General features: G+C 39.7%; 1 protein-coding gene across 1 annotated transcript in view; it reads right to left on the bottom strand.

The window, feature by feature from the left end:
* The window catches only part of LOC136886744 (fatty acid synthase), a 198,915-nt gene that overhangs the window by 19,214 nt on the left and 160,337 nt on the right, over nt 1-19,364 (bottom strand). The window contains exons 30-33 of the mRNA XM_067159548.2: nt 18,025-18,349; nt 8,331-8,483; nt 7,381-7,587; nt 1,811-2,076 (exon numbers count right to left, since the gene is read on the bottom strand). Coding sequence (XP_067015649.2) covers nt 1,811-2,076; nt 7,381-7,587; nt 8,331-8,483; nt 18,025-18,349 — 951 coding nt within the window. The remainder of the gene's footprint in view (nt 1-1,810; nt 2,077-7,380; nt 7,588-8,330; nt 8,484-18,024; nt 18,350-19,364) is intronic.

The raw sequence follows: 19,364 nt of genomic DNA, 5'->3' as shown, positions 1-19,364 counted from the left end.
GCAGTCATACCCATCAATGGCACTTCCAACGTGGCCATTTAGGTCTCCTCAAAGTAGTAGTAGATCCCCTGCCAGACAGAACGAGATGTGGTCATACAGCTCATTCCAGAACTGATCCTTTTCCTCTCCATCACAACCTGTTTGGGGAGCATGGGCAGAGAAGATACAATGGTTGTCAGCATCGATGACAATGGACATAAGACGATCGGAATATCTGTATATTTCAGTGCATCGACTACCAAATTTGAAGAGATAACAGGGAAGCTGATGTTGATAATGCCATCTTTATCCTCATGTAGCTTCCACCACCTGATTGTATCTTAGTCTACTGAGCCACTGTTTCTGTGAACAATGATTTTAATGTCAAGGATAAGCAGCTTGTATTGAGGGGCCAAGCATTCAGATGGAATTCATGATGATTTCGATACCTATGGTCTTAGTTGTTTCATGGAAAATAAGCTTATAACACTCACCAATACACCTTGTCTCCTGAATGCCGGCAATGTCCTTATGATAGTGTTTGAGAATCTCAGTAAGTTCTCGACTTTGTCTGGTCAGTGTTCCATTACTGAGTGTGACGATGCGCAGTGATTTCTCCTTTTTTATGACTAGCTTTGTTACCTGATTGAGTTGGACAGTTGGTAGCCCTTGCTCATTTCTCACACTGGTCAGCGGTACCAGCACATGTTACTTGGGTGTGACGCCCTAACATTAATTCATTGCATAATATTGGTGGTTGCGTTTAATTCTTGAAGGAGTTAATGAAATATCTCAATATATATAAAAAAACTATTATTGAATTCCAGCAAGAAACAACCAAGACTTTCTGTTTAAATTCTGCATACTTATTGAGCATCAGAGCGTCTACCAATAATACAGACAGCAAACGTAAACATACCTTTTTGAGTAATTCAGACATTATTGATGTAGTTGAGAATTCTGACAGTGATATTATGTTTTCCTTTGATATTTCTGAAGAAGTTAAGAGAAAATTGGTGGAAGAACTATCAGCTGAGAGAAAGTCTATTCGAGGATCAGTGAAGTGAGGTCATCAATCAACACGTGTGAAAGACTGTGAACGGGAAACCACATTTTATTTATTCCAATGAGAAAAGCAACACAAAGGACTGTGCAGTGTGTTCAAATAAGAAAATCAATGGTACTCAATGGGAAACTGTATACTTTTGTGCAACTTGTAAAAAGAAACTTGGTCTGCATCCAGGTGTTTGTTTCATACTGTACCACGTGAGAGTCGATTACGGGACTAAGAACTAAAGATGTAGGCGTGAAACAAATTTGAAAAGCAGAATCAGTAGCAAAATCAGCCAAAAATAAAGATTCATCCCTGTATTTAAAGTTTAGTTAAATTAAAGTATTTATGTCAAGCAGCAGGGAAACCTTTCTAGACAGTAATAAGAATTCTTAGGAAGGGAGGGAAAAAGGAAATGAATAGTGTTTTGGGTAATTCAGGTGAACCCATAATAGATCCCAGGGAATCACTGGATAGGTGAATGGAATATTTTGAATATGACCTGCTGAGTAAACATTCTCTATTTTAATATGACTGCTAAATGTTAAGTCCTTTGGTTGATAGATTAAATCTTGTGGGTAAATCATCAAAAGTGTTCCTACAGAGCAACAAGATAACAATGTCATAGGCAAAAAAAGTTTACCCCTTTAGTCCTCTTCAAGAACCCCAAGGGGTTGAGAAACACTGATCTACATCTTCTGAGATGTTGTGTAGTGAACAGCCCCAGTTATAATGATGTTACTTAGAGCACAGAATATTTTTTGAAATAAGTATACTTACAGGCATGAGAAAATCAACCATTTCTCTGACCACTGGAATGGGAATGTGACTGTATAACTGAAGAGCAAAAGTCTGGTCGTTGAGTCTTGATGCGAGAACGGCAAGGCTGCTAGCGAGACCATCCAGACCAGGAATCATAAACAGAGAATTTTTTGTATTCTCCAGGGATGGAAGTTGTACCATTGGTGGATATTCAGTGCTCCCACCTTTTAGAATTTCTTTAGAGTATAAGTCCAGGCCTAATACATTCTCCATAGTGACAGTCTCTGAAATGTGAAAAAGAGTAGAAAAAATATTAATTTAATTTTGAACACATGTTCAGAAATAAAAAATAAAAAATTAAGCCTCAATTTTGAAAATGAGCATCTATTTTGCTCCATAAAAATAATTCATCAACTATTATACTGTGTAACAAGATTTTTGTCCGAAATTAATTTTAATTTTGAACACATGTTCAGAAATAAAGAAATAAAAAATAAAGCCTCAATTTTAAAAATGAGCATCTATTTTGCTCCATAAAAATAATTCATCAACTATTATACTGTGTAACAAGATTTTTGTCCGAACTTAATGTTCATCTCAGTTAACAATAATGTTATTGTGTACTAGTTGTTTTTCTTGTGTCTAAAGGCTAATTTATAAGATGCCAGTCAGCATGCCAACTGAGGTTACCAGCCACTGGAAGCCAGCATTGAACATGCTTGAACTGACACGCAATTGGTGTTTCTCCACCACTGATCTTGAAATCCATGCCAGTGACTGGTACTGTTAAGACACACCAAGGAATTTAATTTGATACAGAAGATTTGGAAATGTGTAGAAAATACTAATAACATTAAGAATCGATTCCTGAAAGTAAATGCTAGTGTAATCTTTAACGTGACTCTTGTTATTAGTGCAACACGCTTCACAGTATCAGGTCATGTAATAATCAGCATGGATTAATGCAATTCTCAAACTGGGCTGGTGTGAGCCCCATCACAGCTTTATTATTCTAATTATCTTGGTATTGTAGCTGTTCTCTTATGATTCCTGCAGAAGCTCCCAGAGTTTCTCTTTTTAACACATCCATTGTTGTACCTGTTTTTCCTTTTCTCCATCTCTCCTTGATCAGTAACTCCAAAAACTTGTCATACAATAAGAAAGCGAATAATCTTACTGCCTTTTGAATTAAAGTTCTTTATTTGGACATTTGGCAACGTTCAGCTGGCCACCGGTCCGTATGCTTTTGACTGTCTTTACGGACACTGGTACAATGTAAACAGCGCTGGACACTGTCTCTCCAGTTGTTGGATGCCAAACACATGTTCAGCTACTGTACAACTGGTATACTAATCACTGGCATTGTGTAAATTATGCTTAAGGATGATGGAAAATCAGAAGATTTAAGGGGGAAAAAATTGATTTTATGCATAAGACTTTGCTATTTTAAAACTTTTACATAGATTGGGTAAAAAAGTAATGGCAACACTACAGTTACATCATTTTAATGTACTCTAACCCTATGACAACCACTTTGTGCCACATACATAGAAGGCATTGTACATCATCAACAGGCCTGTCTTTGGCTATGTCTAGCAGGGGCCACACTACGGCATGGATGATGGCTTTTTTGTGTCATAATGCTTCCAACGAAGGGCTCTTTCATTTTTGCAAAGAGATCATAATCAGACAGACACAGAATGGATGGACATTGTTAGAGGTTTCAATACCTCCCACTGTCATCCACTTTGTTTTGTGGGCTGTATGTATCTTTGAACATTTGCAACATGCTGTTGGAGGTCCAAACTTTGCTGCTTGGCTGTCATGTCTCAAATTTCAAAATCAGCACTGTCGTAAAATATTATTGAATAAAAATCTGCTATGCTGAAAATAATCCTAAGCAGTTGCATGAGTTTGGCTGGTCTGGAAATGTATGACTGTCTTGCTATCTATTCTTCAGGCTAATAAGATTTTATGTCTAATATTATGACATTCAAAAAAAAAAAAGGGAAAAAAAAGAGTTATGATGGTTTACTTTACAGCACTGTCACTTTATGTGACTAAGATACAGTACTATAACTAATTAAATAATTATCAGAAAACAAATGCAGCCATGGATGAGTAGGAAGCAGCCATATTGGTGGATGTATAAAACATTTGACACTCTAATAACTTCACAAAATCTTAGTTTAAATTAACTTTCCTTTAAAATACTCTAGATAAAACATAGTTCAATATTCATCCTGTAACTTCTTCATCACCTTCTTCTTCTTCTTCTTCTTCTTCTTCTTCTTCTTCTTCCATAACCTGCTGCAAATCCGGACCTCATCCAGCTAGATCATCTCTAATCTGATCGAACCATGTCTTCCTTGGCCGACCTCTTGATCTTTTGCATTCGAGTTCCTTGTCAAACCACATTCTAGCTGTTCTTTGAGGGTTCATTCTTTTGAGATGACCAAACCATTTCAGCCTGGCTTCAACCCAAATCTTGCTGAGGGGTTTTTCACTTGAACAAGATGGTGTATCTTGTTGTTTCTTATTTTGTCCCTCTTTTTTTCTGAATCACAGTTTTTAAGAAATTCATTTCCACTGCTTGTAGTATGCTGATATTTCTGTTGGTTTGCATGCAGGTTTCTACACTGTATTTGATAAATAATACAAAGAAGCTCCTGTACAGTATTAATTTTGATCTTAATGGAACTTGCTTATGATAAAATTGTGCTCCATTCTTTTCTCTATTAGTGATTTCTGCAGATGGTTGGCTATCTGTTGTTACTACAGTGCCAAGATAGCAGAACTGATGATGTACTTGTTCCAACTTTGATCCATCTAGAGTGATGTTAGTTTGGGTGTTCTGCCGACTAACACGCAACACTGCCATTTTGGACTTGCTTATCTTGAGACCAAATTGCTTGAATATAGCATTACAGTCATTCGTCTTCTGTTGAACTTCAGTTTCCATATCCCCCCATATCACACTACATCATCTGCAAACACAAGAGCTTTAAACTCAGAGTTGCTACTGAGTCTAATAACTTTTTCATTATTTCATCCATTACAATGATAAATAAAAGAAGCAATACTGCGCTGCCTTGTTGTACACTCTGCCTAATTTCAAACCACTCCTAATATCCATCCCCTATTTGGATACAACTTTGTCAATGTTCATACAGCATTTTGATTTTATTAACACATTGACGACTGGCCCCAGAGATCTCAGTAGTATTGCAACCAGCGGTTGTTGACGGGCCCCGGAGATCTCCGTTTTTACGCACGGGCATCGTTTGTGGCTTGTTGTGCTATCTGTTGGCTATAATTTTAACTACTTTCAATGATGTCATGGAGTAGAGGGATCGTAGATTTTAGTGTTGATGTAATTTTTAAATTGTACAGTCTTTGTAGCCATGGAAACTTTGTATATACATGGGCGTTCTTACTCACCAAGAATCATTGTACGTGGCAACGTGTCCTATGTGATGACAAAGTATTTCAAAATTTATATGCAGATTCACTGTCTGATGTGCCACATGGATGATGAGCCCAGAAAAATCTCGTAGTTTCTCAGCTGACAATAGGTGACAGCCGACAGTAGGTGCCAGGCTACGAGAATTCTCGTTGTTATGCACCTCATATTCCTTTGATTATTAATGAAATTGTGGGCGATATTAGGAGTTCAAAACACTGTAGTCATGGAATATAAATTATTGCTGTATCTTTCTTTCTTTAAACCTTCATGTATTTAACACAATAAGGTTGGATATATAGAGCTATTCCCTGGAGCTCTGGTACAGATGTAAACAGTACACAGAAGGCACAAACAGGGCATTCATACTATACAGTGTTTAGAAAGACTATTAAATGGAGCCACAAAAGATATTGCTTTGAAAGATATCACAGCATACAAGACTGTTAAGCAACGTAGTAAGTACATGTTCCAAGTTTGAGGTTGATATCTTGAATAATTTTCAAGTTACAGTAGTTAGAGTGCAGCAGTGTAATTTCTTTCTTGGAGGCTTGAAATATCCGGTCTACATAGGGTAGCAGCGCCCGTTCGGGGCCTGTCGTCAATGTGTTAATTAAAGCACATGGTATAGATCTATTCCCAAGGCATTCCCAGATTTTTTGTCTCTGTGCACTGTCGTAAGCCTTCTCAATATCTAGGAAAATGAAGACGACATCTTTTCCCTTTTTCCAGTGTTTCTCCATGATCATCATTACAGAAAATATCAGATATTTTTCTGTCCTATTCCTTTTAAAACTATAAATCTCCTCTTCAAACTGTGGTTCAATAATGGTTCTTAATCTCTCTTCTATGACTTGTTCCAATATTTTGAGTCCATGTGATAGAAGAGTGATGCCCCTGTAGTTGCTGGGTTTTTGTCTGTCTCCTTTCTTAAATAGAGGGATGATTATAATATTTGATATGCTATGAAACAGTCCGGCTTCTTGGCTGAATAGTCAGTGTTGAGGCCTCCATTTCAGAGGGTGCCAGGTTCAATTCCTGGTCAAGTCAGGGATTTTAAGTGAGTCAGTTTAATTCCTCTGACTCCAGGACTGGCTGGCTCCTCTTCATATTTACACAAACACACCACTCTTACCAACCTCCACAGAAAGACACAATAGTGAATACAACCCTCCACATAGGGTTGGCGTCAGAAAGGTTATACGGCTGTAAAACAGGGCCAAATGCCAACGAGCGACACAGTTCACACCTGTAGTCTGCAATCCCATCAGGATGCAAGAAAATCAGCAGAAGAAGAAGGGCTATGAAACTCAGCCTATGGCCCCACTTCACAACTTTTGTATCTCGTATTCCATTATGATAAATTATGATATTCATATCGGCATTAAATAAATATTACATAATCATGAACATGCTAGATGACGTAAATAAATATTCCATAATCATGACAATGCTAGATATTTAAATTTGTAGGGATTCTTCTTTTATTCACTTCTGCTCTCTCTATAACAAGCCACAAAACCAAATATCTCATAATTGAAGATTTTGGAACGAAGTGGATTTCTCTTCATCTTTCTTTGTTCTTTTTTGTTACTGGAATTAGCATAGTTTGTTTAATGTTCTGTGTGAGTGACTGATTCATCTTGATGGGTAAAATCAATTCAAATGACCATGAATTTCTACTTGAGAGACCAGATATTGTTCAAGAATTCCTAAAAGCTTAAATTCTAATGTATATTATTCTTAGAATATTCATGCGTTGGGAGAAATCCAACCTAGGAGCGCAACAAGAGATTCTTATGTGAGAACATAGTACAAGGATTAACATTTTTTTTTTTTTTTTTGCTAGTTGCTTTACGTCGCACCGACACAGATAGGTCTTATGGCGACGATGGGACAGGAAATGGCTAGGAGTGGGAAGGAAGCAGCCGTGGCCTTAATTAAGGTACAGCCCCAGCATTTGCCTGGTGTGAAAATGGGAAACCACGGAAAACCATTTTCAGGGCTGTCGATAGTGGGGTTCGAACCTACTATCTCCCGAATACTGGATACTGGCCGCAATTAAGCGACTGCAGCTATCGAGCTCGGTCAAGGATTAACAAACTCTATTTATTTATTTATTCACCTTCATTTGATTTGTCTTCATCGCTTTGGTTTCTAGCTTCTGAGAGTTCTTTCAAGCGCAAGATAGTAAGGTCTCGGATTTCCACTGGAGTGAGGAAGACTTCAAAGTCACGTTCCAGGGTTTGTTTCACCTCCACACCTGTCATTGAGTCCATGCCCAGTTCAGCTAAAGTTGCACTGGGACTCAGCTTCTTGCTGTCACGAATACCTGCAAAAACATTTCAATTACAGGCTTCTACCTGGAGTAACATAACAGGCAAAATACATTTCTAAGATAAACACAATGGCAGGTTAAGTCATATACAGAGAGATAGGAACATGAAAAGGAACACATAGCAGGATGAACATAATGAAAGATCAGTACAGGAAAAGGAGACAAGGACAAACATGAAAAAACAAAGGAACGTGGGGGGAAAGACCGAAGAAAGTGGAGAGGAACCGTATTTGCCCCTACCCGGCTACAGCTGGATAATGGGAAATGACGATGATAATACAACTGGGCAACCATCCTCACAGATCAGAGATTAAAAGGCAGCCTCCTTCATGATCCCAGTGCCAGTTCTGATGAACCAATGATCTAACCACAATATAAAAGATATTTGCAGAGTTGAGACTACTTTCCTTCATTCTCCTGTGAGGAAAATTTTAAAGGTTTATTTTCTTGATTAACTTCTCTGTCTGTGTTCAGTATTAATGTTAATACTTTGTAAGCTATTGTATTTGTTAAAATGATACTGTAAGACTTCTGACACGAGTAAATAAAACAACAAAGCCCTCAAACACTTCATACATTTCAGCAGAAACTTTTCCCTGACTCATATACCAACACTGCAGCAACTATTGGATAGATATAGGTGATGCTTACAGTGTAAGAAACTAGCACTGGAGATTTTTGTAAGCTACTGGAGATATCTAGGTCAAACATAATGTAAATATAATGTGAACACTTACCAAGTATTCCAAGGATACGATCAAAGAGATTTGTTGAAGAATCGCTGCCAAGTTTCTCAGCCACAACCATACTGGCAACTACAGGATGGGGCTGTTTCAGGAAGTTATCTAGAGCTTCCAAACATGATGCAATAGTCTGTTGCAGTGTTCCACCTGAAACATGAAAAATATAAATGTAATTCTGTTCAAAGGATTCAGCAATTCAGGGTTCCAGTGCCAAAGATAACTGCTTTCCTGACTGAGCAACAGGTCTGGCACTATCGTCAGCACAACTGTATACAGCACACTGTGGGCCATTTGAATTGCTTATTTGTGCTGTTTTAAACTTCTCTTCAGCAAAAGCTGAAAATTTATATCAAGTACATTCATCCTGTTCCTGTTTCATTATTTCCATCCAATCGAGTGTTGGCAAATACAGGTTTTGGGCATTAAAAACCATCTCACTCATATTCCCAGACATTTTCACTCACTAGTCTGAAACTGACCTTGAAAACATGATAACGAAAAGAAACTGAGTCTAACCATCATAGTCTTGACCGAGTTCATTATTCTTCTAGGTAACCTATCTTCCTCCATTCACTTCACATGACCCCACCACCGATGCCGGTTTATGCGTACCGTTTCATCCGTCGAGTTTATTCCTAGATTAGCCTTTGTTTCCTCATTCCGAGTACCTTCGTGACATTGTTCCCACCTGTTTGTAACAGCAATCATTCTCACTACTTTCATGTCTGTTACTTCTACTGTAACTTATGAATAAGATATCTTGTCCGGCTCCATGGCTAAATGGTTAACATGCTGGCCTTTGGTCCAATAGGTCCCAGATTTGATTCCCAACCAAGTTGGGGATTTTAACCTTAATTGGTTAATTTCTCTGGCTCAGGGACTGGGTATGTGTACTGTCACAGGTGAACAATGTAGTGAAAGTGGAAAATGTTTATTGAAGACTTTATTTGTAAAGTGTTGTAGTATGTTTTATTTGTAATGACCTAACCTGTACTGTGTAATATTTGTAACATATAGTATTTGTAAATAATAGATTTCAGTTTTGTACTTACTGGAAGTATCTAGAAAATTGTTACATGAATTCTGGAACAGGGTGTGTTGCCTTTTGTTGGTTATGTGTTCTAGAAGGCATTTTCTAACTATTCTGGAAATGGAAGATTTGCGAACGTGCGTATTCGAGAAGCTTAGTTAAAGTTCGCGCCTGAAAGTAGGAATTGTGATTGGTGAATCTGGGTGACGATAGGCGGGCTCATGCGTTCTGATTGGCTACTCCAAGGCCAGGGTTTACCTTTATATAGAGAGCGAGGGAGCGTTCGTGAGAATTCGGTCTGTCTTGACTTGTCTTGGCCTGGTCTGCCTTAGTCTGTCTTGGTCTGTCTGAAGTTTTACGTCGTGTGCGACGCCTCACTAATAGGCTTCGGGTAAGCACTCTTGAATTCTGTTCCGGCTAAAATTTCGGTAATGTTCGGTTGCTATTTTGTATAGGAGTCTGCCCTAGCCTAACCTAGATTCACCAAATTAATTATGACGCCTTAGCTTTTCAGCTGGGCTTGCCTGTTTGTTTTCGAGGCATTCCCATTTCTTGTTTCACTAAATATGTAGATTGTAGTTTAATATATTTACCTTGCGGTTTGCCTCTGGTAGTTCAGTGTCACTTGATATATGCTAGAGTTTTGGAGAGTACGTTTACTTCCCTGTAAATTGCCTTGTACAACTGGATTTGTAACTAGATGTATTAGTTGGTTTGAAATTTTGAACTTGTACGAAGATATTATCAAAGAACCTCTAAGTTATGTGTATCACAGAGAATATAGTCGTAAGTTGCAAGTTGGTGGTTTTTGTTCGGAATGTATTTGTAAAATCCTTTTGTAAATAACATTTTTCAAATTTAAGATTCACGGTTGATTTATTTCGGTATCTGCAATCTAAGCCATGTCCATGCCCTCGGTAGGTCCTGCCTGCTTCCACTTTCCTGGTTTATTGTCCACTAGTTGGCCCTACTGATATTTATGTATTATGTTGTTGGCGGAGATCCGCGTATTTCAGCTAATGTTTCTCTGAGTGTGTAGTGGTTTCTGATATTGTGCAATTGCTCTTACCTTCCCCCCTTTACTGTGTTTAGTGCTTTGTTTTGTGTAACCACTGTAGTAGCGGTTACATGTACCATGTTCAGCATTAGAATTCATCACATGCAGGGCCCCACCCTCACAGGCACACAGGTTGCCTATAGGCATTTGTTCAACAGACCTGCACCAGGTCTTTCCAGAGGCCATACACCAATAAATTAAATTAAAATAAGATATCTGGAGCCCACCCAGCTTCCACTCCCGTACAGCATTGTTGGTCTGAAAACAGACCGGCGTAAAGATAGTTCCGTCAAGGAGCTGACTTCTTTCTTGCAGAATACTGATGACTGCACCTGTGAGCTCACTGCATTAGCTTTGCTGCACCTTGTTTCAATCTTACTACACTTCAACCCTGGGAGATTACACATCTTAAATACATAAAATGATCTGCCTATTCCAGTTTTGTCTTCTCAACCTGACAAACATTTCTCTTAGGTTACTTCCCTAATGACATCTAGTCATGGAAATGCTCATTTTCATATCGAATTCTTCTTCTTCTTCTTCTTCTTCTTCTTCTTAGCGTGCCTGTCCGCCTCGGACGTTGGCGATCAACATGGCTATTCGAGCTTTATCCATTGAAATTTGGAACAGTTCTGCAGATGTTTTGTTGAACCAGGTTTTAAGGTTGTCGAGCCAGGAAATTCTTCTTCGCCCAGGAGATCTTTTTCCTTCTATTTTCCCTTGCAGGATAAGTTGAAGCAGCTCATACCTTTTCTGATTCCTCACTGCACCTTTTTTCAAGTTCCAAAATATTCAATTGCAAGCTATCAGCACAGTCTACCATTAAGACCAAGTCACCAGCGCAGGCCAAACAGGTACTTACTAAATTTCTACCAAAATGAATCCCTTCCTGCCACTTTATACCTTTCAGTAATATATAAAACAAAGAAGGGCATGGTAAAATGTGAATTAATGTCAGCAAAGGTCTACTTAAAATAAGTAGACTCAATTTCTTAACTAGGAAGTAAAATCACTAGGGAATGACAGAGAAAACTAGGATTAAGAAATAGGTTGCCCAAGCAAAAAATCCACAGTTCTAGTCCTTTGGACAAGCAACTGAACACTGAAAATATTCCTTCACAAGATGTGAAAAGGGAACTTTCAGGACATGAAGAAGAAGTATAATGTACACAATATTTATTACTATAATTATATACAAATAAATACATCTTTTGCCAGATGTATTTGAGTTTCTTTCTTTTCAAACAATTTAGCTTGCTTCTCGAACTCCTCACTAATGATGTCTATAAATGTCGATGGTTTCATCAGCTGCCGGACCCGTGATTGATACATCCTCAACATGTGATTTCTTTTGTTTGAGTACTGACACAAGTATTGCTCTGTGAGTGCTAAAAAATAATGTATAACACATCATTTTGAGCGGTGTCATCTTGCTGAAAACTACATTGAGTGCCGTTCCGTTATGAGTACTGATTCCCAAGTGCTTACTAGTATATGTTAAACAATGCTTCTTGTGTAAATAATTAATGACTGTTTCTATAGCGGGATTCGATCTGAAGTCAAAGCTGAAATCTCCACATAAAATCAAAGGACAGTATACAGATCTTTCTTCTTACTAATATGAAGTTCCATAACACCATTATAGAAAGTAATGAGAGCCTTGTCCATCAGGAGCATCAGTAGATCTGCACTAAATTTGAGTGAATAATAAAACCCTATAACTGCAACTCTCTGTTCCACACCATGTTTATTGAAGTATTTGACAAATGTTGAGCAAACCTCACCATATGGAGCATTAAGAACATCAGTCTCAACCTTGTGACAGTACGAGAAGCCCAATTTTCCTTTCCTTTCCTTTCCTGCATTATATCAAAAGTATTATTAAAGCAGTCAAACCTACACACATTTAAGGAACGAAGAACATACTTGGACCTCATATGAGCCCAGTAGAATGAGGGTATGTGTGAAGATACCTCAAACATCATCTGTTGGCATATGAATGGACTACCAATAGGCCCAACAAAATGAAAACTGAAAAATTGGCACTTAGCCCCTTTAGAATATTAGGCCTTGGTTTACATGTATTTAATGTGCACCACTCCAGTTAGTTCTTCTCTCTATCATCTTAGTCCGCCTCATATGCAGATTCTGAATCAGCAAATCAGTAAGATGCTTTCTGAGGGAAATGTTATTCCATCGTTTTCAAATTATGCATGCCCTGCATATATATATATATATATATATATATATATAACACTATAACATACCTGTAAAAAAATACACACAAAAGGCTTGTGTAAGCTATTTGAAACGATCGTCAACCAGTGACTTGTGTGGGCCTTGGGAGAAAGTGGTCTCTTAATTAACTACCAGTGTTGTTTCTCTCTCACCCGTCTGCCACCAATTATCAAACTGCAGAGTGCCATTCAGGAGGCCTTTCACCACAAGGACGGGAACTGCTTTGTTGCAGTTGGTGGAATAGGAATAGGGAAATGAGCCCAGTTCCTGGATTGCAACCTAATGGGGTCATCAGCCAGTGAAGGTCTTCCTGAAATTCTCTGCTCTGGAAGACTGATACTGCTGATAATTCCTTCAGCTACATCTACTCTAAAATTAGTGTAGTGCATCTTTTTCACAACAATATTCTGGTACACAATATATGAGTTGAAGAAGGTCATATCCAACATATAGAAGAATAGTTTCCTGTAACCCTTTACTGTACGACGCATTACAGGAAAGCTAGCAAGTATTTGATCTTGCCTGTCCACTCCAGGCATTCCCTTGTTGTAGTCTGTGATCGGAAGAGGCTTCTGAACCATATGCTCACCACCATCCCTACGTTTCCTCCTCTTCCTGGTCTGTTGCATAGAAATGTCGGTATGCATTGTAGACAGCACACATACATCCCTATGGTCCTTCCATTTCACTGCCAGTATGTTCCTACTACTCTGAACTACTGCCTCCCCTGTTTTTTTTTTTTTTTTTGCTAGGGGCTTTACGTCGCGCCGACACAGATAGCTCTTATGGCGACGATGGGATAGGAAAGGCCTAGGAGTTGGAAGGAAGCGGCCGTGGCCTTAATTAAGGTACAGCCCCAGCATTTGCCTGGTGTGAAAATGGGAAACCACGGAAAACCATCTTCAGGGCTGCCGATAGTGGGATTCGAACCTACTATCTCCCGGATGCTCCCCTGTTTGTAGTTGAACTGTCTTGAAATCTGGTGGCATGTTCTTTCTTTTTATTTCAACAGTGCCAATAGCAAGCAAACGTACTTCTAGTAGCTTATGAAACAGCTGGGGTGATGAGTACCAGTTATCCAAGTACACTACATGACCTGCGTTCATAATGGACTGTACTAAGTCCAATACAACAGAATCACTAACTGGAAGATCAGGGCTCATGGCCTTGTCATACCCTGTATAAATCCTAAATGCATAGCAGTAGCCTGTCCCATTCTCGCAAAGTTTGTACATTTTAATCCCAAACCTTGCCCGTTTGGAAGGGTTGAATTGAACAAAACTCAGACGACCACGGAACTTGATAAGGCTCTCATCAACAGCTACGCCATGTCCCATGTTGTAAATTTGCATGAATTTGGTTTCGAAATCATTTATGACAGGCCTTATCTTTCGGAGCTTATCAGTTACAACAGTGAAACTGTCATTAGAAAAATGAAGAAACCTGCTTATCAGCATAAACCGTTCGTAGCTCATTATGGTGCTATATATAGGAGTTTCAATCACCTTCCTTTTACTCCAGTATGACTTTATTCTGCCTTTGCTGGCGGGACCTAGTATTTATAGTGCACTATGCCTTCTGGTATGGGCTACAGCAATTTTGTTACTTTCATAGATCTGTCTCTGTCTTATCCTTGGCTTTGACAATATGAAAGTGACTGAGGTATGAGCGATGCTAGTAATGCCATTCCTTCTGCAGCCAGTCCCTGCTATGAATGATGTGAAAATGTTGCTCATAGGGTTGGTTGGTGCATGCATTTCAGTGGGCTTGGCCGACTGATATGTAATAGCAACTTCTGGCTCGGTGAGGAAAGCAACGGGAAACTACCTCACTCCTCATTTCCCTAGTACACCTCTTCAGTGATGCCTAGGCCATCTATGACAGCTGATGGCAGAGCTGTCGAGGATCCAACCAGCCTTAGGGCTGAAGACTGAACATACATACATGACTTTATTTTCGACTTTTTCATTTGGCCCATAAGAATGTACAAGGCAATATAGGATTTCATTTCATCCACAGTACATTCTTGCCATGCCAAGTTGGACTGTAGTGTCTTTCAATTTGGATCACTCAACAAACGTTTAGCATAGTCATTAGTTTCTACAGTTACCATATAATAGAATTTGTCACCAAGAAACTCGGAAACTACTTATAAAACTGAAGGATTATTGCCTAGCCTTCTCGATACAACGGCATTCACACCACGAACCGCGGAACAGGGAATATTTTTTATTTTGTTACCATCACGGGTCCATACCCAGTCCGCCTGCTGAGCATGGTCATCTGTTTCCACTTCCTCTTCGATTTCCACGTCACTTTGTTCAACAGAACTGTTATTAGCACTACTCACACTACTACTAATATCACTGACAGAGCTACATTCTTGATCATCATCACTTTCTAAAATAATAATAATAATAATCGTATAGCCTCAGCTACCGTGTGCAGACATTTCAATTTGACGCCATCTGGCTGTCTGCTCGTCAATTTCGACGTTCCGTTTTACTCTAGGCCCCCACTAGATGGCAGATCGAGTAAACCGAAATTCTCTTGGGCGTCTATGGCTGAGATTAAATGAATTTTGTCGGGTAAACACCAAATGTGTCACCAGAGATCTTTTACATGCCGACATCGCACGACATGGAGTATCGAATGGACTTTTTTCCGCCCTTCAAAAATCCGACTACCTCTGCCGGGTTTGAACCCGCTATCTTGGGATCCGGAGGCCGACACTCTACCGCTGATCCACAGAGGCAGCTATCACTTTCTAAAAGTGATTGTATGTCAGTAACTTTGAGTCGTTTACTCGCAAACATGTTGTTTACATACGAAGCTCAAAGTTGAAAGATAGCCCACTTCAATTTAATATTACCAAGCACACTATCGATATATTTTAGCAAAGAACATATAATAGTGAAGGCAAAGATATTCTGCACACCTAATCTGCCATCTCTTGAGGGAAAGTTGAATTGCGTAGTGAAGTGAGACAACAGAATAGTTCCGTGGTCCGGCATTCAGTCCACCAAGCCAAAGCACAGAATGGTTCCGTGGTACGGGCCCAATGAGTTAACCAAATTGACAGATGGCCTTACACAACATGGTTTTCGATTTTCAGCGATGAAACCTCAGTTGTACACTTCTGTTGATGTCAGCTTGTGCATCGTGGACCAGAGCTCTGCTTGCAAAATAGTGTCTTACCAGTGGGAGACACCTGCAGCTTTACAGGTCTCCACTTTGATTTAAAAACCAACGTGGCAGCCCTACATCTACCAGCTGAAGGTAGTCTGCATGAAGACACTTAACATAGTTGTATCTCAGTGCCACTTCATGAGGAGCTGACCATGCGGTGTTGCTACGTTTTCACATGGTTACGTTCCTTTCCCGTACTGACATGGTAGTGCGGCTTACAGTTCAGCATCAAGATCTACACTGAACTATTTAGATAGTGTTCACCATAGTGGAGTTAGGCTGGTAACAGGAGTTTTAGGTACTAGCCCCATTCCCAGCCTGCTCACTGAAGTGGAAGTTCCACCTTCATGAATAAGGAGGCAGCAGTTACTCCACACATATGTTGCCAAAATTTGTGAAGTGCTGCTACATCCAAGCTGCTATCAATGCAGATATTAGTACCCAATACCACCAAAGGCACCAAAACTGTCTCAATGCCATATGGCAGGTTGGGATTCGAACTGATAGCTTGTGTCATGAATTAGATGTGGTTACTGGTAGTTGTCTTGAGCGGACTGCTAGTAAAGTACCTCTGTAGTTAGTTCCGCGAATGGATATACAGTTCAATGTACTCCGTGGATCCAAGGTGAAAATGGATACCTCTGTTCATGGGAGGTATTTCCGGGACTTCGTTCAGCATGATCTGGCCCTGCGACATGTTTTCTTGGATGGTTCCAAAGTTGGAAAAAATGTGGGTTGCTCTTTCATCTGTGATAGGTTCACATGAAGATCTTCCTTCCTAGTGTCTGTAGGGTACATTCTGCAGAGCTTTTCACCATCTTAAAAGTTCTGCAATTTGAAGTGGGTTGCAAAAGAAACCACATTCTTGTGTGTAGCGACTCATTAAGTTCTCTGCAGTCTCTGCAGACACCTGTTTCCTGCCACACCAGCTGGTTCAATAGATCATAGAACCTTCTAGCCAGGTTGTATGTCCCCCTGTGGGTGGGGGCGGTAGAATAACACCCACGGTATCACCTGCCTGTCGTAAAAGGCGACTAAAAGGGGTCCCAAGGGCTCTGAACTTTGGAGCGTGGGTTAGCGACCACTGGGCCCTCAGCTGAGTCCTGGCATTGCTTCCACTTACTTGTGCCAGGCTCCTCACTTTCATCTATCCTATCTGACCTCACTTGGTCAACTCTTGTTCTTTTCTGACCCCGACGCTATTAGGTTTGCGAGGGCTAGGGAGTCTTTCATTTTCACGCCCTTCGTGGCCCTTGTCTTCCTTTGGCCGATATTTTCATTTTTCGAAGTGTCGGATCCCTTCCATTTTTCCCCTGATTAGTGTTATATAGAGGATGGTTGCCTAGTTGTACTTCCTCTTAAAACAATAATCACCACCACCACCAGGTTGTATGATGCTGGCACCAGAATCAACTTCGAGGGATCCCAAGCCACATTGGAATTGCTGGAAATAAGCTTGTAGACGAAGCAGCAAAAGAAGCGGTACTTTTACCACCTAAACCTATGAATGTGCCAGCTAGGGATATTTGTTCTCAGCTACGTCAAAACATCTTGTCATCCTGGGAATCGGAGTGGCTAGCTATCTGAACTCCCAACAAGCTGAGAGGAATTAAGAAGACAACTACTATGTAGTGGTCCTCTTTCCAGACCATAGATTTGTGTAGGCTGAGGATAGGTCATAGGAGATTTATACACTCTTAGCTCCTAAAGAGGGAAGACTCCCCAGTGCGTTCATGTGGTGCCGACTTCACTGTGGTCCACATCCTCACAGAGTGAGCCAGTCTCACTGGCCTAAGATGGAACCTCGGCTTGCAGGAGATACTGGAACGCATACTAGCCAACGATGCGACTACTGCTGATCTCATCATTCGCTTAACGTGTGACAGTGGATTAATCAAGGGCGTATAAATTTCAGTTCTCTTTTGATGTGCTGTGACCTTTTTGGCTTAATACAATATTTTTGTTCTATTTTTTAAAATTAATTTTCAAATTCCTCCATTGAATAAATAGTTTTATTTCCACTCAATTTGTTTAGAGAGGGTAGTTGTACTTCTTCTTAAAACAAAAATCACCACCACAACCATCACCACAATAATTGCAGCAATGTGTGTAGATGTTCTTTCTAGATCAATGAAATTTAGAACCTTGTGATCATTTTCATGATAATAGCTTACCAATGACAAGTTCTCTGTTGTCTTCCATCATGTCAGCTACCAGGCCAACTTCGCCAATGGCTCCCCATTGCACAGCAAGTCCTGGCAGACCATCTTGCACTCGAGCTTCGCATATCCTTTCCATTATCGAGTTTGACATGCCGTAGTTCGTCTGGCCTGGATTCCCTCGACCGCAAGAGACGCTAGAGAACACTACAAATTGCTGCAGCTGAGGGCACATCTGGCGTGTTAGTACATCAAAGTGATGTGTGGCAATTGCCTTCCCTTTTGCAGATTCGACAAATTTCTCAACAGTCTGATTCTCTAGGATTGCATCATGAAGAACCTGAAAGAGAAAAGTATTCTGAGTAATTGAAACTGGCAAATCACATTATAAATAGAAAGAGAGGAAGCTGAATAGGAACACCTATCAGATAAAACACAGGTCTGTATGGAAAGGGGGAAAAAAATATAAACATTGTATGTCCATTCTGTCTCAGTCTCCAATAAGCCCATTTCTTCTTCCTATCTTCATCAGGAGAATTGACATCAACACTCAGTGATGGGCCATCTTGACTTCAGACTTCATATGGGAAGTGTAGGATAACAAAAAAACATAATAAAGACAGGAAAAGGAAAGAGACAAAAATAGATATATATATATATATATATATATATATTTTTATTCTCGTATCAGAAATATGCATTTAACACCGTTTTATATAACTTTTGACCAAAACTTGGCCACTTCCAATGCATTCTTCATAGCCTGGTGTAGGTCATCTTCTGTGCAGGAAGTTGGACATAATCGGCATTGAAGCATATATTGAACAAACTGGTCCTATGGTAATTTCCTATGAGAATCAACATCTGTATCATAAACTGGTCTTCTCCACAAACACAAAGAATACTATTGACTTCAGTGTAGCCACATCTTGCCAAATTATTCCTCAATCTCCTCACACCTGATCTCAGCCTATTCAGGGATGTCGAAGTTAGTCAGTCCTTGTCATAACTAAGCAGTAACCCATCATAGTTGCAACATGGCTTTTTCAGCAGTGGATCCAAGTACCTTTGATGTTTGAAAGAAACTCCTGCATGACTTCAGTCGTTGCAGAGGGTGGGTTCTTTCCTGCTCCACTTTCCGTCTTTCCTTATTCGCAGCCATTTCTTTATGAACAGGGGATGTTGCTATTCCTACAAGGTGATAAAGCCATTTGACTGGAGTAGATTTCAAACAACCCATAATAATTCTGCATGTGTTGTTTAGAGCTAAATCCACCTGATTGGCATGTGTCAAATTATACCAGACATTATACTCTGCCATGAAGTGACCTACTGCCATTGCAGGAGTTCGAATG

Source organism: Anabrus simplex, chromosome X (genome assembly GCF_040414725.1).
Source record: "Anabrus simplex isolate iqAnaSimp1 chromosome X, ASM4041472v1, whole genome shotgun sequence".
Classification (NCBI taxonomy): Eukaryota; Metazoa; Arthropoda; class Insecta; order Orthoptera; family Tettigoniidae; genus Anabrus; species Anabrus simplex.
The sequence above is the reverse complement of the archived record's forward strand: the minus strand, read 5'-3'. Positions and strand labels throughout refer to the sequence as shown.